General features: G+C 48.1%; 1 protein-coding gene across 1 annotated transcript; it reads right to left on the reverse strand.

The window, feature by feature from the left end:
* Positions 1–364: 364 nt before the first annotated feature.
* EDEM1 (ER degradation enhancing alpha-mannosidase like protein 1) lies at positions 365–15,469 on the reverse strand. Its single transcript, XM_075432765.1, has 12 exons — positions 15,003–15,469; positions 14,847–14,919; positions 11,425–11,528; positions 10,403–10,574; positions 9,045–9,228; positions 8,346–8,520; positions 7,657–7,777; positions 7,079–7,249; positions 6,382–6,455; positions 5,289–5,385; positions 4,362–4,547; positions 365–3,503 (listed from the first exon to the last, which is right to left on the reverse strand). Exons 1-12 carry the CDS (start codon positions 15,374–15,376, stop codon positions 3,414–3,416), a joined length of 1,821 nt encoding a protein of 606 aa, XP_075288880.1. The 5' UTR covers positions 15,377–15,469; the 3' UTR covers positions 365–3,413.
* Positions 15,470–20,289: the final 4,820 nt, after the last annotated feature.

The raw sequence follows: 20,289 nt of genomic DNA on the forward strand, positions 1-20,289 counted from the left end.
GGCCAAGCCATGGAGAACTTGCAGAAGAGCCACGGATCTGCCTGAACGCACACTTCAGGTCTGTTCTCCTTCACTCACCCCTACTCCCAGGTCACTCCTGTCCGGTGAATGGCAAAGATCAGCTACCTGCACCCATAGCGACCTTCTCCCTGCGTTTGGGAGACCACCTGCAAGCTTCACGGTGGCCTTACAAGAACTACGCTATAACAAAAACACACAGAAAAGTGGTCAAATACACCATTTTTTAATGCAGATTTGTAAAATTGAAGCTCAGTTTTGAAAATTTTGGACATTTCATGAAAGAACATTTGGTCCTTTTAAAAATTTCCCATCCCCAATTAAATACTTCATGGAAAAAGAACAATTAAGCATACATTGCATTTTTAATTAGGAAAAAATTGATATTGCACATTATACCAAGAAATACAGAAGTCTGTTTCAGCAAGTTATTCCAGCAGTGTTATCAATTTCATTTTGATATCATTGACTTATACAAAGGTTTGAATTTTAGTGCATAGCATGTGCCCTGTCGTTACAGAGTAAAAATGTACCAAAGCATTTTTAAAACAAAGAGGAAGAAAAATTGGCTCCTTAAAAGAATACAAAGCTCTTTACCACGTAGTCAGCACCAGTCTCCTTGTAGGCAAAAACCCTTCCTATGGAAAGGTGACTGTCAGATCACCTTGGCAACACAAATTGCAACGCAGCTGCTAACGAGAAGCTGACCACATACACGATTTGGCACCGTAACTAGCGGCCCACGTCACCAAGGGCTGAAAGGCTGCCATCCCTGCCCGTGCTGCTCCCGTCCTACCTCTCGCTCTGCTTCTGGCAACGCACAGGAGGGAAAAGCGCGGTGGCAGAACAGTTGTGCAACTTCACTACAGTCGCGTAATTCTCTGCGGAAAACTCTGACACAGCTTTCTGTGCGTAACGCCCGGCTGGAACCTTACCAGGGCTCGGGTGCTTCGGAAGGCACAAAGCCCCGAGAGGTGACTGACGGGTGTACGACGCACGTTCAGAGAGCTGAACTGCGAGTCGGGCAAAAATCACAACCGGCTGCAGCCACAAACGCACCCAGGGCAGTGTCCGTCCCGGCACCCGCCACGGCAAACGGCCAGCGGTGGAACGCCGAGCTGGCTTCCACGCTCCCTGCGCTTCCCACGGCAGAGTTACGGTGAGAAGACCTGGCCCAGACGCAGCATTTCAGAAAGCCCAGATATCTCGGCTTCCTCCCTCCCTCCGTCGGCAGACAGCACTCCCTGCACGCGTCCTCCCGCGCTTCTTCACGCTTTCACCCACCGGAGCACACCTGCATGCCCAGGTGAACGACGTCTTGGACCCCTCCTGATACCTCTCTGGATCACAACACCTTGAATTCAGGTTTTGCTCCGAAATAGGCAATTGGACAAGCAACCAAGACACTCCAGTAACGGGTTTGCAAAGCCAGTTCTGCAGGGCTGGAACTGCCAGCTGTCCCAGCTACCAAGGCAACTGACTCTATCGCAATGTTTTGGGAAACCTTAAGATATTTCCTTCCCTCACCCCCCCTTAAAATACACACAGTAAGACTCAGAAGACAGGATTACTGGGGTTTTTTTTTGCTTGAATACAAGATCCAACTATCGTGGAATAAAAATTCTACAGTGAAGTCCCTGAGATGCATCTGTATACTAAAAGATTTGAACAATAACCCCTTCTGCACTAACTTCATAGTTATTAGAAAAGTTCTGAGTTGCAACATATGGTTTATGAAAACCAACGGTGGTATAAGAAGGTGAAAATACAGCAGATCAAGTTTGCCCTTATATTTAAGTCTTCATTTAAAAATCATTAACCCAAGAGTAACATTCAACTACTTCAACTGTAGTGAAAAGTAAAAGGCACGTAAGCAACGGGAAGCCACTTAAAAAAAAAACCCAAACTCTCTTATACTTAGAATCAGTTGTTCTGGCCTCAGTTTGTTGTCATCCCTCAACAGCCCTGCCTGACTTTAACTACTCCCTTCCTGAAAGCTCATAGACAGTTATTCCTCAAACCTATCTGAGCTGTACTTCAAGACTGTGGGATGAAGCAACAGCATCCTCCCACCGCTCCTGAGGGGAACCAGCAGGCCCAGTTTGCAGGTCCAGTACAGCATGGCCGGCAGCGCAGCCGGGGCCCCGTCGCGACGGCGGGCTCCGCAGCGTCTGGCGGCAGAGGGAAGCCAGCACACCGCAGGCTCAGAGCTCCTACGAACCCCATCCCCAGGGTGATGCAGAGGCAGCCCTGTAACTAGACTGACACCGAGAATAAATCCAGCCCACCAGTGATCTTTGGGATGGGCACAGCAGTTGATATTCTTCCAGTATCTTTGAAGAAAAAAACACAACATAAGTCATCTCATACGTAAGTCACTTTTTCAGTTACTTTGGGATCCACTGCATTTTGTAACCAGCTAATCAGAAACACTTCATCCGTCTTCCCAAGCAAGCCCAGTTTTTCCTGCTAGTGAATAAAGCTGAAGGCACCAACACATTAATGCTGTCAGGAATGTGAAATAGTTTGTTCTTCAGGTACTGTTACACCAGTTCTTAGCAGCATCTCTCCTGAAAAGGCACTAGATACTTGGCAAGCAACGAAACTTTTGGCACTTCTGCTCAGCTAAGCTATTTGAAGTTAGCCGCTTGGACAGCTGAGTGGCTCTGCAATTTCCCCTTCCCACCCCCCCGTTCCCTTACAAAAAAAAGGCACCTGATTTGTTTTGTTACTGGTTTCTGTAGCCACAGGCTTTTGCGACCGTGCAGTTCTATACAACTGCGCATACGAGGGATATCGTGACTATACTGATAGCTTCTTATACAATCAAGAGTTATCTCTCCAAGATACTATTCTAAATACAGCATTTTTCTTTTAGCAAAACCCATTACCAGTGGGTTCCTACCTGAGTAGTACTTAAAGTTGTGTATTGTTAGTCAGAATAATTCAATGATTAAACTTGGTGTAAGAAATTGCACTTTCCCACTCCTTCCCCAATCCCAAGATCATTTCAAATTAAATACTAGACCCTTTTCCAAAGGGACATTTGTAATACAGCTACAGAGAGGTAGCTACGTGGCACATGCCAATTTGCTTTTTTTTTTTTTTTTCTAAAAAAAAAGTATGTTCAGCCTTCATTTGCAACAACATTTTTCCTAGGAAGTCTTAAAACAAGAAATCTCTATTCAGATGGCACACGGAGTTACCACAGTTCAGAAGACGGAACTCGTAAGAGAACTTGATCTCCCTTCACGCCGGTAACTGAAAACTAACAAGCATGGGGGTTACCCAAGTGACTCGGCACGGGCAGGTGAGTAGCTGGAGAGGAGAGGAATGTCTACAGCCAAATCCCACGCTCCTCCTAACGCACGACGCAAGTTACTCCGAAGAACCATTCAGATCAAGCCCACCATTCGATCAATCTGCCTCATGTAGTTGCTCTTCAGTGGCAGTAAGTATCGCCGCTCATCAGGAACTCTGTTGCACTGTTAACAAAATGAGAATATTTTTAAGAACTCCAATACGAAAACAGGCAATCCCATGCAGTCTAGCAGGCATTTCAGCATCAGTAACCACAGATTTCCTCCCAGCACAGAAAATTGTACCCAGGAACACTTTTGGTCCCGGCTGTCCCTCGCTCTCTGCAAACTTCCAGCACAAACCACATAAATGAACAGCAAGTGTTTCCTTCGTGCAGGCTGCGAGCTTCCAAACACACGCCAAGCTACTGCAGCTTGTTGTTCAACTGAGACTTCCTTCACTATGACAACTGTGAATGTTTTTTAAAATAATGCTCTTTTTCTGCAGGACTGGGGGGGAGGAGGGTAGGAACCAGCTAGAACCTACTAGCAGAGATCTAAAACAACTGTTCTGTAGTAAAACCGTATCTGTTTGCGTCGGTGATAGGCACTGGGTCCACAGCACTCTACTCGGGTGATGCCTGGCTAAGAAAGGTCACCTTTACATGCCTTCAAAACCATTCTGAGGACAAAAAGCTTTGTTTAAATGACCCTCTCCTTTGCTCCTTCCCCATCACTGCAACACTGGAAGATTTTAAGGGCAAAGAAAAGGGGAAGGAAAAATAACTGGGAATAAATGAACATAGAAAAAAACAATTGCTGCACAATATTTAAAAGGGGACAGGTTTCACCTTCAGCATAATCACTCCCACGTTTATCCTAATCCATTCATTCCACTATCGAAAGTGTTTTTCATAAGGGAGCTTCTCAGATATTTGACATTTATAAAGGAAACACTTCCAAATGACTTTTTCTACCGCCTAACCCAGTTCAACACACATCCCCTCCCCAGCAACGCAGCCAGGAACACTGTGTATTCCTTACATTAGAGCTGAAGTTGACTGCCTTTAACTCGCTCGGTTTCATTTTCTCTGCGCTGTCCTCTTCTCCAGGGAGGATGTCTTGCCACAGCGAGTTACGGAAACGCTCGTCCACAGACACTATATGTCCCTCAGTAGTAAACATATACTTATTTCCAGATTTATGCAGTGGATTCTCTTCATCAAACAACTAAACAAGAGATGGCAGAGACCGCTGTAGGATGTGTGCAACACTCATCAGTCCCATCAAGGACAAGTTCAAACGCATGCACTCACGCATGCGAAGCATCACACAAAACGCAACCTTTTAGTGCTAAATGGATAACTGCTGTCAGAGCAAATGGAAATAAAGAGTTCTCACGCAAGGGATTTATTTTAACGGTTAAAAGGGGAGAGCAAAAGAAAAACTTCTCACACAACTAAACTGCCCTTATTTTTCTAAGCTGCATTATGCAGGCTTTTCTAGGCTGGCATCCACTGTTTCCACTCAGTCACAGATTTATTTGCTTTTCTACACTAAAGGAGATTGAGAACAGTAGCTTAAGCAGTGTTGGCTGAAATGCTTTCTCCTGTGACTGCCAAAGCCTGACGGGGAGAAATCGGAGGCTGCTGCAAGGCAGGCAAAATGGCTGCAAGCAGTAACCTAGCTCAGAGCTGAGCAGTGGCTTCCTCCAGTCCTGCCTCCTGTCCTCCCCAGCTCCCCCCCAGCAGAGCTGCCCGCTCTCCAGCCAGCAGCTGCCTAAGCCTCCAAGACTAGGGTAGGGTCAAAGAAAGAAGTGCAGCGCATTCTCTGACACATTCTGATAACTAAACCCCCCTCTTCTCCAGAGCTCAGCAGTTTCTAATTAACGAGGCCCTGTCTCCCTGCCGTGCCACGCTTGTGCACAGCGCAGGCAAGAGAGTACATTGGAAAGGAAGAACCTATACATACCAGGTACAAATATTTACAGGTTTCACTGAGAAAAAAGCTCTCCATTCGATCTTCCTTTGTCTTCTCTACAACGTGGTGTAACGTTGCATAGCCACACCTGCAAGATTGAAGATTAGTTCGGGTTTAGTTCCCACGCATTCCGATCTCAAAGCGCTCCCTAGATACCTCACAACCTCAGACCACTCCAGTTGTCACTAGGGGTGAAGTCAACATGAAGCAAGCCTCTTCTACAAGCGAGTGCTGATTGGTTTCTGGTGTTCTGATGAGGCTGTAAGCATTGACCCTGTGTTGTCTACTCCATCGTGCAGATTTACTAAGAGTCTCTCAAAGCAGCAAGACGCTCTCAAGGCACCCCACACAAAACAGGTAACTTCCCCCGAACCAAGCACATGAAAAACCCAGGTCTGGAAGTCTGGTCTCATGCAAAGGCTTCTTCCCGACCTACCTACTCTTCCCTCCCACCAACACTTAACAAATGACGAAGCTGCAAGCTGTCACACAGCGCACTTCTTTCAGTCAAGCCCCTACACAGCATCTGAATCCCACTTCACTGCAGAACGGCACTGGTTTATACTGTCCTATGGCTGGTACAGCCTTGTCTACAAAATCAGCAGATACCAACAGCTGAATAAAAATTCACTATCTTCCCTCTGACTCTTGCAAGGAGTTCAGAGACTCAGGATTCACTGTTACTGCCTTGAGATGAAAGCTGATAGGCAACAGCATCTAACTTTGAGGCCATCCCTCTAGTTTAGTTAAACACCATGGGCCCGGGAGGTTACAAATATTCTTGTAGGATTCACAAAAAATAAAAAAAACTACCAATTTTCCCAGTTTTTAGCAACTGATCATCAGCAATGCACTCCGAAAGGTTGTTATAAAATTCTGAAGGCATAAAGTTGTCACTGGACTATGGGTCCATTTTCAGACAAGAAAGAAATAATTGCTCACTAAACCAATCATCACTTGCGGCTTTCATGGAGGGCTGGGTTTTCTGGTTTACCTACATTTGGCAGACTGGATTCTATATAATATTTATATAATAAAATATGTACATAGGACTGAGAGAATGCAAAGAACATGGAAGACTGACTTTGCTTTTGTGTATTTTTCCAAACTCTGCAGAATATCCATTCCCACATGAAGGTAAAATGGGTTCTTTGTGGCCTAAATAAGGAAGACAGACGAGTGAAGAGTCAGCAATTTCAAAATCTTGTAAAAATAACACTTACAACAGAGGCCTAGTAGTATCAGATTCTCGTATATTACAGGAAACTTATCTTTATAGGAACATGACTTTGATTACTCTGTGCAAACTTCTTGCATTTGCTTTAGTGCAAATCCTAATAAAACTTGTAGTAAACTCAAACTCTCCAACAGTTTTCTTGCAGCCAGAAAGTTATTTTAGTTCACTGTATCTTCTGCCAGCTGGAGACTTTGCATAGACAATACAGCAAGCAAAGCTATTACATTTACTTCAACGATTTCTATTAAGAAGTCACAAGTCTCTACCTTGCAAAAATCCGCCGGCTCTTTTTTGAAAAGGTTGTTTAGTCTCATTTTTGGCTGTTTTATAAAAAAAGGCTACTTTTTGAGCAAACAACATAGCAACTACATTGCATAACAATCTAGTGCCCAAACAGAGACCTCCGTGTAAGAACAGGCAGCTCCAGAGGCAGGGGTAATGAAGAATTCATTAGCAGGCCAGCGGCTAGGGGTAGCAAAAGTGACATTCTGAACAAAACCATTTTTGCCAAAACATGAGCTGTAAGCTCAGAAAAGTCAAGTACCTGATAAAGAAGATATGTGGATTCCACTAACTCTGGCCTCAGTGGATAAAAAGAAACATCTGGTGCTTGCAACTGCCAGTTGTATCTTTCTGGGAGAGCTCCGTATCGTTTCCATATGGCATAATAAAAAGCATGGAGACAAATAGCATCTTCCACATCTCCTATCAACACCTAGGCAGAACAACAGCCATAAACACGCACGCCTGGTACTGCAAGCCAGCAAATTGCTTTCCGCTCTGTATAAGAACATGCCACTTAATAAAACGCTCCCCTCATGAGAAGAGACAACCCCAACGACCCCAAAACTGGGTATTAATTCCTTTGTGGTAAAAGCTTTAGCAGAGCTCAGCCTCACAGCATGGTCTACAAATGCTGAGGTTAAAAAAGTATCTCAAACCTCGTAGCGAGCAGGTGAGGCCTTCCAGAAGATTCTCCTACCAGAGCGGCCAGAGGTAAGCTCACAGGTCGAAGCTCATCTCGGAAGAGATGCTTAGGCTTGCTCACAGCCTAGGATTAGAACGAGCCCTTCTGACACCCCTCCGCTGTGTTGTTTGGTCTTTAACAGACCGAAAGTTTACCTGTAGTCCAGGGAAAAAGGCTTGCAAAGAGTCGATCCACGTGTTCATCAGCTGTCCGGTGAACATGTTAACATTAACGTACAAAGGAGGGTCACCTTCACCTTCGTTGCAAGCTTCTCGACTGCCAAGTAACAATAAGAGCGTGTCAATACTCACCATTTGAAACGAACACAATGCGTGTTTCATCTCACAGCACTGCCACTAGCAGAGAGAAGCAGTCACAGATTTGTCGTGCTACGCTCAAAGCCATTTTGAAAAGAACCAAAATGTCAGTCACTCTCAGAAAAATTAATTCATATGGGTATGTACATCATATCCTAAAGTTACATCAGCAGAATCTCTACCAAAAAAGTCATGCTAGGTAAGATCAGGCTGTCGGAAGTATTAAACCTCTCAGTTTAATACATTTCCCTTGCAGTTCTACAGCCTTCTCTCAAACATTCGCTAACTTGGACGGTAACCAGTTTAGCTTTGCAGCAATAATGCTGTACAGATCAGTTGACTAAGGAGTGAAGGGAACCTTAAAATTTATTTCCATACTGACTACCACAGAAATAAGATTTTGTTTCTTTAAAGAAAAAAAGAGAACACAGATTTCCTAAAGCATAACACCAAACACTATACAATCTCTCATATCTTGCTGAAGTACTCGTTGCTTAAGGAATTGATACTCATACGAAATAACATACCCTCTTCTTAAGTGGTTCTGAATGCTCCGATAAGCATCACTGAACATCTCCAAGTCTTCCTTTTCTCCAAAGAGGATGTAAGACTTCAGAAGGTATTCGTAGAACGAATCCGACCCTGCTCCCAATCCACTTTGCCTTCCAACCCAATGACCAGTTTGAATATTCACAACATTTCCTTTCAGAACAGACAGAAAGTTTAGTCTAAAGGTGCCAAGCACATCAGAGAAAAATCATCAAGAACTTAGAAATACTACATCTTCCAAACGTCCTAAGGAGGAACAATCAAAGATTGCTATCAAAATGAAGTGTCACAGTGCATTCACCCAAGGAACTGGCACACGCATGCAGGTGTTTTAAGTACTTTTAGTCATCTGCCAATCTAAATTATATTCACGGGGATACAAGTGCAAGAACTTCAGTTTCATTTCCCAGTTTCATGAAAAATCTGTCTTTGACAACCTGTGCCCTAAGAAGTCATTCAGATACTCCGTTTCTCTGACGAAACTACCAAGCGCCATTCGGTTAGCAGAAACCACGAGCACATGAGGAGAGTATGACTTCACAGCTCCAGAGGAAGCAGGCCGACAAAGTTTACGATACATGAAAGCAGCCTGTAGCGTGATGGCATTCTGCTCCAGGAGACTGAGGCAGGTTAAAACACGGAGCCGGTCACCACAGCATCACCCCAGAAGAGATTACCTAGCAGTCCCGTGTTATTGCTCCTGAGGCTCCAGAGTGCTTTGACAGCTCGCCTGGCCACCCACTCAAACGTGGAATCACCCAGCAGCCTGCTCAGGATACCAAACTCCACCAGCAAGGACCCGGCTCCTGCAGTACAAGTTTCATTATTGCTGTCTGGAGGCACCCCCGTCTTCAGATTGACCTGTGAAGTAGGCAGAGAGAGTGACAGCAGCAGGAAGGCAGGCTGCACCTCACACAGCTGGGCTCGAACCTGCAGTCTTGTATTTATTATAAAGCCCTTTTATCGGCTTTTGCAGTACGTAGCATGCAATACATATATAGTTAGAAAGCCAGTGTTATCACTGCTTATTCAAAAAGCTTTCCTGAAGAATGCCTGAAATTCATCTTCCAACTTTATAGCATCATGCTCAAGGTAGGCAATCCCAATTTTGCTACTCTCGCTAATCCTTCCAAATTTCAGTCCACTTTTTCACCCTTTCTACTAAACATTCAGGTTCTTCCAAGGGCGATGCAAGTACTGCTTCTCCTCACCCAGCGTTCTTGAAACCAAGAGTTTCCTCAGTGAATGCTCCTCAACTTCCCCACAGAGCAGAACGCTGAAGGGAAGTTAGACCGCCTGCAACTGCTTTACTGGACTCTGAACAGAAGTGAAAGGTCACGTTTCCACAGCCTGACAGGTCTGGAGGAAAAGCTGTGCTGCTGTCCCCAGAAAGTCAAAGTAGTCAGGCAAGGGCTAATTAGTTGCACAGTTTAGAGTTCTTCCAGTAGAACTCCTCTAAAAAAAACTTGCTCAAAACAAGGGGATGCACCACTCGAGAACACCGCAGTATTCCAGAGTACTCACTACGCAGCGCTCAAGAAAATGACAGATCCTGCTCCCCGTATGACAAATATTTTGGACAAGTTTTATTTTATCACCACAGTTAACTTAGTACCAAGTCACCAATAGTCACTTTCCTTGGCTATTTCCCTTGACAGGATTTCTTGCTAAGCTTCCTTCCAACAGCACTGTTTGTTGCTGCATGGAATAGAAGAAAGCACAGGGCAGGGCACGTTCCAGCCGAACAGCACAGAAACAAATGACTACTGACCTGTATGGAACAATTCTATATAGACAGAGTGCAAAAACAGCCTCAAGAAAACATTTACCAGACATAAGGACCAACTCAGGTATCATCCATGTCACCACAACGCAGCGCAGTTTCTCGCCCCACGCCATTTCAGCGTAACTTCGAGCAGGTTCAATACCACCAGCGCCCGTACACAGGCACACACAGCACACAGAACTCCAGGTGCAGGACAGGAGAATTACTGCTCTTAGACCATTTCCCTGCTGTGCTGATGCGCTCGCTTACCCGAGGATACGGAATGCCAGTTTTGGTGTTCTCGAAGGCTGGAAGCAGCCTCACTGCCAGGTCATGAGCCATATGCAGCAGCTCGTTGTCGTAATCCTTAATGGTCATATCACCGAAAGGCTGTTTGGTATCTGTTATTATGATGTGGGCAGAAAGCAGGCTTCCCAAAACCCTACGGGGAAAAGGAAAAGATCTTCAGTTTTTAAATCTGATCTGAGCCTAGTTCTTCAGTTAAACCCTTCCCAGCATGTTTAACATAAGTATTATTCTGCGCACCTTACAGGCACCACAGGAAGAGATCTGCTTTTTTCCCCACCAGCAGTGAAAACATCTAGAAGTCACGCTGCCTGTCACCCACAGCAATCCCAAAATCCGGTTCTGCAAAATTTACCTAACCCAGCAGCTCCTTGCAACACACCAAGTCTATTTATATGCAAAGACCTCCTTGCCCCCACTGCTTTTGCTGCTGCAAATGGTAGTAAGGTTGTATATGAAGTTCATACTGAGAAAACAGAAAGTCTAGCCAAGTTAAGCAGCAATTGAATAAAACTGTTTTAAGACATTCAGAAAATTAAGCCAATTAAAATCAGACAGTATCTTAAACTCGTCTCCAAGACAGAGAGGCCTGTTTTTCAACTAAGACAAAAGTGAAAGCAAGCAGGAGGTCCATGGAAGAAAAGCAAAACCAGGAAAACCCGTCAGCAGGGTGGTTTGTTGTGCACAGATCTGAGCCTCTGCTGCAGGAGCAACAACAGAAAAGTAGCAGTCTGCAAGCCAAAGACAGTTGAGACTACCACTGTATCACTGCTTCAAGTCACATGTGACCCGTTAAACTTGTTTTAATGATCAAAGCATGGAATATTTTCACAAAAAGTTAAAAAACAACTTACTCAAGGAACAATTATGGAATAAAGCCCACCAAAAACATCCTTACCGATGATTTTACTTTGGTTCTCCCATCTACGCAGACCAAGTCTTTCACCTTGGTACTGTTCTAAAAACAGAAACTTAGAGCGACGTACCTGATAGTCGCCTCGAAAACTTGGACCGTTGAGTCTTTATCAAACGAAACCGTGTCAATCACCAACTTCACTGCTTTCTGGAATTCTGAGGAGTTTCCCATCACCTTTTACAGAAAAACAAAGACATTTTGTCTAATAGATGTCTAAGACGGTTGGGGAAAAGAACGGCAGGTTAACATCTTAGACCAACAGTCATATTACCTCGATACAGAACAGAGTATTTCCAGCTCCTGCTAAAAAGACTTTCCGGAAAGTTACCAGTCCCACTGACCCATAAAAGCGCATTTTTTAAAAAGTTTGTTAAAACAGAGAAATCCACAAAGACACATTTTTGTCTGTTTTACTAATCTACGCACTCGTGTACTCTTCCACCTCCAGCATCAGCTTTGTGGGTGATCTCTCAGAGCAGGAGTCTAAAAACTCTCCAGACCTAGCGCACTCAGTGGTTTGACTGGTTAAACTATCAGCTTAAGAGTGAAGTCTAGCTTAAAAGGCAACAAAACTCGCAGAACAACGAAGTCTGATCCGACATTTATCTGACCAGGGGAGTCCAGCCTCTCGGGCTCTCGGCCCAACGCTGCCTGCTGTGCCCAGGAGCTCCCTCACGCTGGTTTTCCGTAGCTATTCCTTAGCAACTGATCTCCACTACATCCAGAGACAAGACGTAAACTCAGCCCCAGCTCCAACGAAGCAGGAATGTGGAAAAAAAGCGCAGGCTCCTGCTTGGTTAAGTTCATGATGAGACTGGGAACCTACCTAGGTCTTTAACCACCAAAAAACCCACGCACCAGCCACTCTGCCCTTCCCCATACCCAGACCTAGTGGGACAGCATTCGCACAGATCTGGGCGGATGGAGAACAAAACAGGCTTTCATCACGCAGAAGCTTCTCAAACACAAGAGGCTCTAAGAATTCCAAGTTTTATATTTGAGAAAAAAAACCAAAACAGCTCGGTCCTGCCCCAAAAGGTGTGGACAGGACACCGAGCTGCTGGCGAGCGAGGACGGGGAGGCCACTGCTGAGCCAACACGCCACCAGCCGCGCAGCACGGATCCCTAACTTCTGTTTTGGTTAAAACCAACGTTTTCCTCCCTTCCTGCTTTCAGTTCTGTTCATTACTGCCGCATTTGGTCACACAGCCGAGACCTTCTCACCGCAGAGCTGCAGTTCCATCGCACATGTACAGCCATCGTACACACCACCTCCTCCTCAAGACGAGAGAAACACGTTATGGATCACGCGCACCAAGGGGCCCTGGTCACACGCCAGAACGCCAAGAATCTGCCCTGGCTGCAAAAACAAGACTACGAAGCATAAGGGGGTTTTCTCAATATGCATAAGGAGTTCACAGAAGGGGCTCTTCGCCATGCCACCATCCTACTGGTACTACTAAGCTAAAAACGACTTGCTTCTAATATTCCCTTCAAATTTTATCAGAAATGCAAATGATGGTCTATCTCAGCAGGCGAGAAGCAGATGTACAGCTTCTCCCCTCCTTCCTTTCACCACTCTTCATGTGGACTTACACGTCAGCCAGGCCCTCTCTGCCAAGCAACACAATCAGCGCTCTTTCAGTCGTCTTGAACAAGAGGAACTCTCCTCCTGACATCTCTCTCAGCAGCCCATGCGGATTCCAGCTCAAATCCACCCTTCCTGAACATCAGAGTACGGCAGTGTTCCGAAAGAGACCTCACCTGAGCTGTGGGGAAGATCTCCGAAATTCCCTCCATCTCTTGTGGAAGCCTCTCCTGATACCTCCACCCTCCCGTACTCTTACCCCTCCCTGCATGTGTAACACTGCTAGCTCGGGATCCAGCTCTTAGCTGACCTACACCCAGCACCACCTTCTCCTCAGAACTGAAGGATTTAATAACCTCTCAGAAACTATTAGACCTTTTACTGCGTATTACTGAAGCTCATTACAATTTTAATCGGTTCCTGACGATGTCATCTTACCCACTCTCCATGTTTAGAATTGATCTCTATTTCTATCAGCAGCTGTGCACGAAACATCAGCACTTTTTGAGACTTTCTGTTCCTGTCTTTCTTCAACTCCTCATCAAGTTTCTCTGCCAAGTACCCATCTCCTGCTCCACCAGCTTTTTGGGTTTTTTTAATATGGAGGTGATTCAAGATACCAGTTTTACTGTGGTTTGAAGTTCAACCGCAGAGCAATGGATACCATCAGTGTTGTTGAGTAGCGGGGCAAATGAACCCAGCAAGACCCATCTTCAAGAGAACATTAAAAAAAACAATGCTGTACTACACCATTTTCCCCTTTAACTCCTTCCTTCAGCATCCATTCCAGCATGTTGCCTGCTGTCGAGGCGACAGCTCAAGCTCCCGCTCCCACCTCAATCCAACCACCGACCGAGACCTGCAGCTTCACAGCCCTTCTGAACGCAGCTCCGCGCCCGAGCACCAGCTCCAACTCCCAGTTTCTGACACCGGGGCTGGGAGCAAACCCCTCGCTGACCCATGCCTGGCACCCGCTGTGCTGCGAACAGCCAGACCAACACAATCACAGCATGGTTTGGGTTGGAAAGGACCTTTACAGCCCATCCAGTCTGACCCCACTGCAGTGAGCAGGGACATCTCCAACCAGACCAGGCTGCTCAGAGCCCCATCCAACCTGGCTTTGGATGTTTCCAGGGATGGGGCACTGAGGTTCTCCTCCCGCTCTACGCTGCCCTGGTGAGGCCCCATCTGGAGTATTCTGTCCAGTGCTGGGCTTCCCAGTTCAAGAAAGATGAGGAGCTACTGGAGAAAGTCCAGCGGAAGGCTACGAGGATGAGGAGGGGACTGGAGCATCTCTCCTATGAGGAGAGGCTGAGGGAGCTGGGCTTGTTCAGCCTGGAGAAGAGAAGGCTGAGAGGGGACCTAATATATACTTATAAATATCTGCAGGGTGGGTGTCAGGAGGATGGGGCCAGACTCTCTCCAGTGGTGCCCAGCGACAGGACAAGGGGCAACGGGCACAAACTGAAGCAGAGGAAGCTCCAGCTGAACCCGAGGAAGAACTTCTTCCCTCTGAGGGTGATGGAGCCCTGGCCCAGGCTGCCCAGGGAGGCTGTGGAGTCTCCTTCTCTGGAGATATTCCAGCCCCGCCTGGACGCGGTGCTGTGCAGCCTGCTCTGGGTGACCCTGCTTGGGCAGGGGGTTGGGCTGGGTGACCCCAGAGGTCCCTGCCAACCCGCACCACGCTGCCATTCTGTGACCACGGCTCTGGGCAACCCGTGCCAGGGTTTCACCACCCCCACGACAGAAAATGTCTTCCCCCTACCCAGCCTGACCCCCCCCCCCGCCCCGGTCAGACCGGCCTCGCCCCGGCCCCTCCCGCCAGCGGTGACCGCACCCGGGCGGGCCCAGCTCCCCCTGGCAGGGCCCGGGCGGGCTCCGGGGCCGCCCCCCCCAGCGCTCACCGCCAGCGTGTCCAGCGCCTCGATCAGCGTCAGCGAGTAGTTCCCCAGCACGTCGTTGATGTTGAGGTTGGAGCTGGAAGGGGAGAACCGAGGGTCAGGCCCCGCCGCGCCCGGTCCCGCGTGTCCCCCCCCTTCCCCCCCGGCCCGGCGCCTCACGGGTCGCGGCGGTCGGGGCCGCGGCCGCGGCAGTGGAGCGGGTCGAGCTCGTCCCGGGGGAAGGCGTGCCGCATGTAGCTGTCGTAGCCGAAGACGAACATGCCGCGGGCGGCGTCGCGCAGCCGGGCCCGCAGCTGAGGCGGGAAGGCGCCGCTGTACCGCCGCTCGTACTCATCGAAGCCGCCCCCCGCCGCCTCCCCGCCGCCCCGCCGCAGCAGCGAGCCCCAGTGCGCGGCGCCGGGCGGCGGCGGGAAGGCGAAGGGGAAGCGGCGGCGCAGGCAGAGGCCGGGCGCCAGCGCGGGGAGCAGCGCCAGCAGCGCCTGCAGCCCCAGCCTCAGCAGCAGCAGCCCCAGCAGCACCGACCGCCACTGCATGGCGGCCCCCGCCCCGCGCGCATAGTTCAAAGGCGCCGCCCGACCCCCGCCCGCTCGGCAGCGCTAACGGCGGCGGAAGGGGCACACCCGGGGCGGCCGGCGCCGGGACCGCCCCGCCCGCCTTCCATTAGCCGAGCCGAGCCGGAGGCGGGGCCGCCCTTCGGTCATAGGGCGCGCAGCGACGTCACTCAAAAGCCCCGGCGAGGCTTAAAGGGCCGGGGCGCGGAGGGCTGTCGTGGCAGTGCCCGGGGGCGGGGCGTGGGGAGGCGGGGGGCGGGGCGTAGGGAGGCGGTGGCTGCCCCTCGGGGGCGGGGCGTCGGTGGCTGCCCCAGGGGGCGGGGCCTCGTATAAGGGAATAAGAGGACAAGGCAAAGGCTGAGAAACAGGGTTTTCTCCCCCAAAACGCCCCAACGCCCCCCCCCTTTCAGTGAAGTCCGCGCTCCAGCCGCGGGCTGGGAAGGGGAGCGAGGGGTGCTCCAGGCCCGGGGGCCTTTCCGGGAAGCAGCACGAAGGGAACAGCTGAGAAAGGCCCCGTGCAAAGCATAGAAACGAAGCAAAACCCCTCAGAGAGTGAAAAGAGCAGAAAAGTCAGCGAGGAAACTACGGCTGGGGAGGCAGAGAGGGGACCCCTGCCCCTGAGCTACCCCGAGACCCCAGCAGCAGCACCAGTCACTGCCGGGTCGCTGAGCTGGTGCTCCCTCCGGCGCTGCGTCCCTTCAGCCAGAAAGGGCAGGATGTGTTAGGAAGAAAATTGACAGAAATAATATGAAAAATCCCTACATGGGGTAAAAAAAAATAAAGACTTCTGCACAGACAGACACTCCTGATTTGTCCTCAGCCTGCACTTTATCCTTTCTATTTCAGAAGTCAGATCTTGCTCTTTGTTTTCCATTCATCACAACAAAACCAGCAGAACAAATAAATCTACAAAACAACCCCTCACCCTTCAGCGGTCCCTGACGGCTTCCGCGGGCTGGCTCCTGGTCAGATGCGCTGGCCTCTTCAGACCCAGCAGCCTGAGGCTGCTCCTTCAGATCCTTCCCGCAATCTGTGGAATTCAGGCATCTTTTTAATTTTTTTCCCCTTCTGCAGCAGAAATATTATCTATGCACACCGAGACGGGGATTCGTTTATTGACTCTAAAAAATGAGGGAAATTTCTCATTATTGAGAAGACTGAAATCTCCTTCCACATCCCATCTAAACACAGGAGCAACTTAGCAGTTTACTTCAGACTCTGTGAGAGTCAAGTTTAGCTTTAAATTTCACACAACAGCTTTTTCCTTCTCTACTCACGCATGTGCTTTGTTTATGGAATAATACAGTTTATGGAGTTCCAACCCAATAGGCCTTTTCAGGAACACAAACGAGACCGACCAATGCCTTCAGCACCCAAAGCGAAGTCGTGATGAGAAAGGGCAGAGTTTCGCAGACCGACTACCCGGCACGCCGTCCCCCGCCGAGCGCGAGGCTCCCGGTCCCTCTCCAGATGAGGTTCGGCAGTTACAGCTCCTGCAGAAAGCCCTGTCCGAACGCACAGCACACACTGACCCAGCACCAACCAGGCGACAGCATTCAACCACTTACATTTTTTAAACCATGACATTTAGCATTCATTTAGAATTAGCCTCATTCGTACTGTGTCCAGTTCTGGGCTCCCCAGTTCAAGAAGGATGAAGAGCTACTGGAGAGAGTCCAGCGGAGGGCTACAAGGATGGTGAGGGGACTGGAGCATCTCCACTACGAGAGGTTGAGGGAACTGGGCTTGTTCAGCCTGAAGAAGAGAAGGCTGCGAGGGGACCTTATAAATGCCTACAAATATCTGCAGGGTGGGTGTCAGGAGGATGGGGCCAAGCTCTTTTCAGTGGTGCCCAGTGACAGGACAAGGGGCAATGGGCACAAACTGAGGCACAGGAAGTTCCGTCTGAACATGAGGAAGAACTTCTTCCCTCTGAGGGTGACGGAGCCCTGGCCCAGGCTGCCCAGAGAGGTTGTGGAGTCTCCTTCTCTGGAGATATTCAAGACCCGCCTGGACAAGATCCTGTGCAGCCTGCTGTAGGTGACCCTGCTTCGGCAGGGGGGTTGGACTAGATGACCCACAGAGGTCCCTTCCAACCCCTACTATTCTGTGATTCTGTGATTCTGTATACTCAAGATCACCATTTTATGACACTGTTCAAAACGTGAAGTTTCCTAATTCGGCCAGGAAAGACTTCCTGAATTTGCTACTGGAACGTATCAGCACGGAAGCGGTACCGCCTGGCTCTCTTCGCTGTCAGCAGAGTGCTTCAGGGGGTCAGCTGGTTTGCTCCTCTCACAGCATCTAAAGAATTAAGTTGTAGCATAGATGTGCTTAGTTTAGCTTGAGCATAACAATGTTTCCCACAATTTGGTAATGAAGGCTTCTTATGCATTTCTAATAATAAAAGCAGCTGTACTACTACAGATGAACATGCAAAAGAATGGTTTTCAACAGCACTTTATTGAAGCACTTCAAAACGATCACAATGATAGATGTTGCCTTTAACAGAATAAAATCTGTAATGTCATAATTAAAAGGCACTAATCCTGGCACAAAGGTCTACTTACCCACCTTCCACTGTGACGGAAATAAAAACATCAAGTATTTTACTCCTCCTCTGAAAGTGCAGACCCCCTCTCAGTGCCACCCCGCGTTTGCATCCAAGTGACACGGAAAAGCAAACCCCAATGTTTCACCAAGGCATACTTCAACGTTCGGCATCTGCGGTCCTGCAGCAATGGACTACTCATGGCAGGTTTACGACCCAGTGAGACAAGTCCTTGCACACTCATCTTTTGGGTGTAAGTCCTGAAGCACGTACCACTCAGGCATTCCCACGCTGCTTCTCCCTTAACAGGACCCACGGCTTTGCTGTTCGTGTCATCGGCAACGCACTGCTCTTAGCGAGACAGCTCGGATAACCTGATTTACACCCCCACACACAGAATTTACACAGCTCTCTAGTCAGGGTCAGTGCGAAAGCAAGCCAGGAGGGAGCAGTGCTGGGGCATGCTACCCGAGGAAGCACATTTCTTTCACATTGAGTAAACACGCACAAAGCAAACCATGACATGCCACTGCACAGCCACAGTAACTATAAAATTAAACATTAGAAAAGTTAAAAGCTTGATAATCCAGCTAAGCCATACTTCAAGTTATTATAGATCCCTGCACAACATTCCTGTATTAATTTAACCAGAGAGACTGTTTAAGGCATTTTCTTTGGCCTCCTTCCTTCTACCAGAAAGTGAAGATTATGAAGTTTTATCTATCAGCATCCAAAAAGGACCATCTTCCCAGCCTGTTTCCATAAAGATGTAAGGAGAGAACACAGATCAGTAAAACTAGATTACTAGCTCCACAGATTTTGAAACAGCTCCACACCTGTGCATCTTCCATGCTGCCAAGCGGTAGGACAGAACTGCTCTGTGCGACTGCCGAGACACTCAGCTGTACTCGGGGTGATGACGAGAATTACACTGCGCTGTAACTGCGCTTGAAACCACCATCCACACCGACATCGACGGGACGTGAACACTCCAAGCAAAACTTCCACACAGCCCAGCGCTGTGGGTGCACGCACAAACACTTCTTCCCAGTCTAGTCCAGAGACCTGCTGCTCTGTGAGCAGTCAGCGCAGTCACTTGGACTGAACAGAACCAACAACAAGTATTTAGAGTTGATGGCTATCTTAAATTATCAGGACACCATACAATGCCAACGCATCATGAGGCCAGAAAGGTATGACTGGTGTCTAACTTGCATGCCCATTCACGACCAGGAGTTCTCTCTGGCTCAGTGCTTGCCTGTTCATAAGACCATTTTTCTTAATAGCGGTCAAGGCCTCCTGCAGATACACCAGAAGAGTTTCAGGACTACAGCTATTAATGTTTAAGTACAATATTTTACATTACCAAAACGCATCTCCAAAAGCAACTTGTTAAGAGGATGGGAAATTTAATCAGTCTCTTTATTGTCCAAGCTCATTACAGAGCCTGAGACAAGTAATCATCATGAGAGATTCGACTGGCCCAACAGATTTCTAGAAGCAGAACCCAGTTAGAGCACCCAAGTTCAGCAGACAACACTGCTAACGCCCGTCTTAGGCTCCAAACCTTTATTACTAGAGAAAAGGTTTAAACTTGGACTTAACTGTGCCAGATGAGTGAGTAATTTCTTTAGTCCAAGGCTGAAAGGTGGCAAGAACAGCCTCACTTCTCTGAAAAGACTTATTACACTTCTGTTTCAAAATGAAGGTAGCTGGCAAGTTAATCAGCTCTGAAACAGAAACAGCATGATCCTCTGCCCTGGATTCTAATAGTCTCTTCAAGGTCTACATTTCTGCTGTGTGAGTAACTAAAGACATCTGGAAGAACAGTACAAGAACAGCTGTGAAAACCTAGGTGGAGAGAAGAAATGCAAATGTACTTTTTCCAGTACACACCTCACAGGCAGCCAGCGTAGCTCTCCTCGCTATTTACATTTAGAAGTAGAAACTGTTACTTAAATACCAAGCAATCAGCTGCTGGCCAAGTTCACACCACAGCCGATTTAAGTGCTTAGTACTGGTATCAGACCACCCAGGGTGACAAATCCTACAGCAGTAACACTGTTTTCAGATTTTGTGTTGAGGCATTTTGCTTTGAATGTTAACTTCAGGTAACTTGTTCTGCATGCAGGAAACTCCCATCAACTGAAGAAACACGCACACGATTCTTTACTCAAGAGTTCGTTAGTCCTTCCCACCCGCCGAGTTACCCGTGAAGGATGCTAACTGACCAGTACTCAGGCCTAAAAACCAACCTGCTGCAGCTCAGTAAGTTCGAAAGCTTACATGGAGGCAGGCTGTGAACAGAAGACATCCAATTTGTTACTGTTCCTTGGAAGAGGTT

Source organism: Opisthocomus hoazin, chromosome 11, assembly GCF_030867145.1.
Source record: "Opisthocomus hoazin isolate bOpiHoa1 chromosome 11, bOpiHoa1.hap1, whole genome shotgun sequence".
Taxonomy (NCBI): domain Eukaryota; kingdom Metazoa; phylum Chordata; class Aves; order Opisthocomiformes; family Opisthocomidae; genus Opisthocomus; species Opisthocomus hoazin.

Excerpts from the sequence above, each read along its gene's own strand:
- EDEM1 (XM_075432765.1), bottom strand. The coding sequence starts at position 15,376 with ATGCAGTGGCGGTCGGTGCTGCTGGGGCTGCTGCTGCTGAGGCTGGGG. Across the intron at positions 10,575-11,424 it reads GTTTTCGAGGCGACTATCAG|GGTTTTGGGAAGCCTGCTTT; the intron begins GTACGTCGCTCT and ends TTTTCCCCGTAG. Across the intron at positions 8,521-9,044 it reads CAATAACACGGGACTGCTAG|GAAATGTTGTGAATATTCAA; the intron begins GTAATCTCTTCT and ends CTGTTCTGAAAG.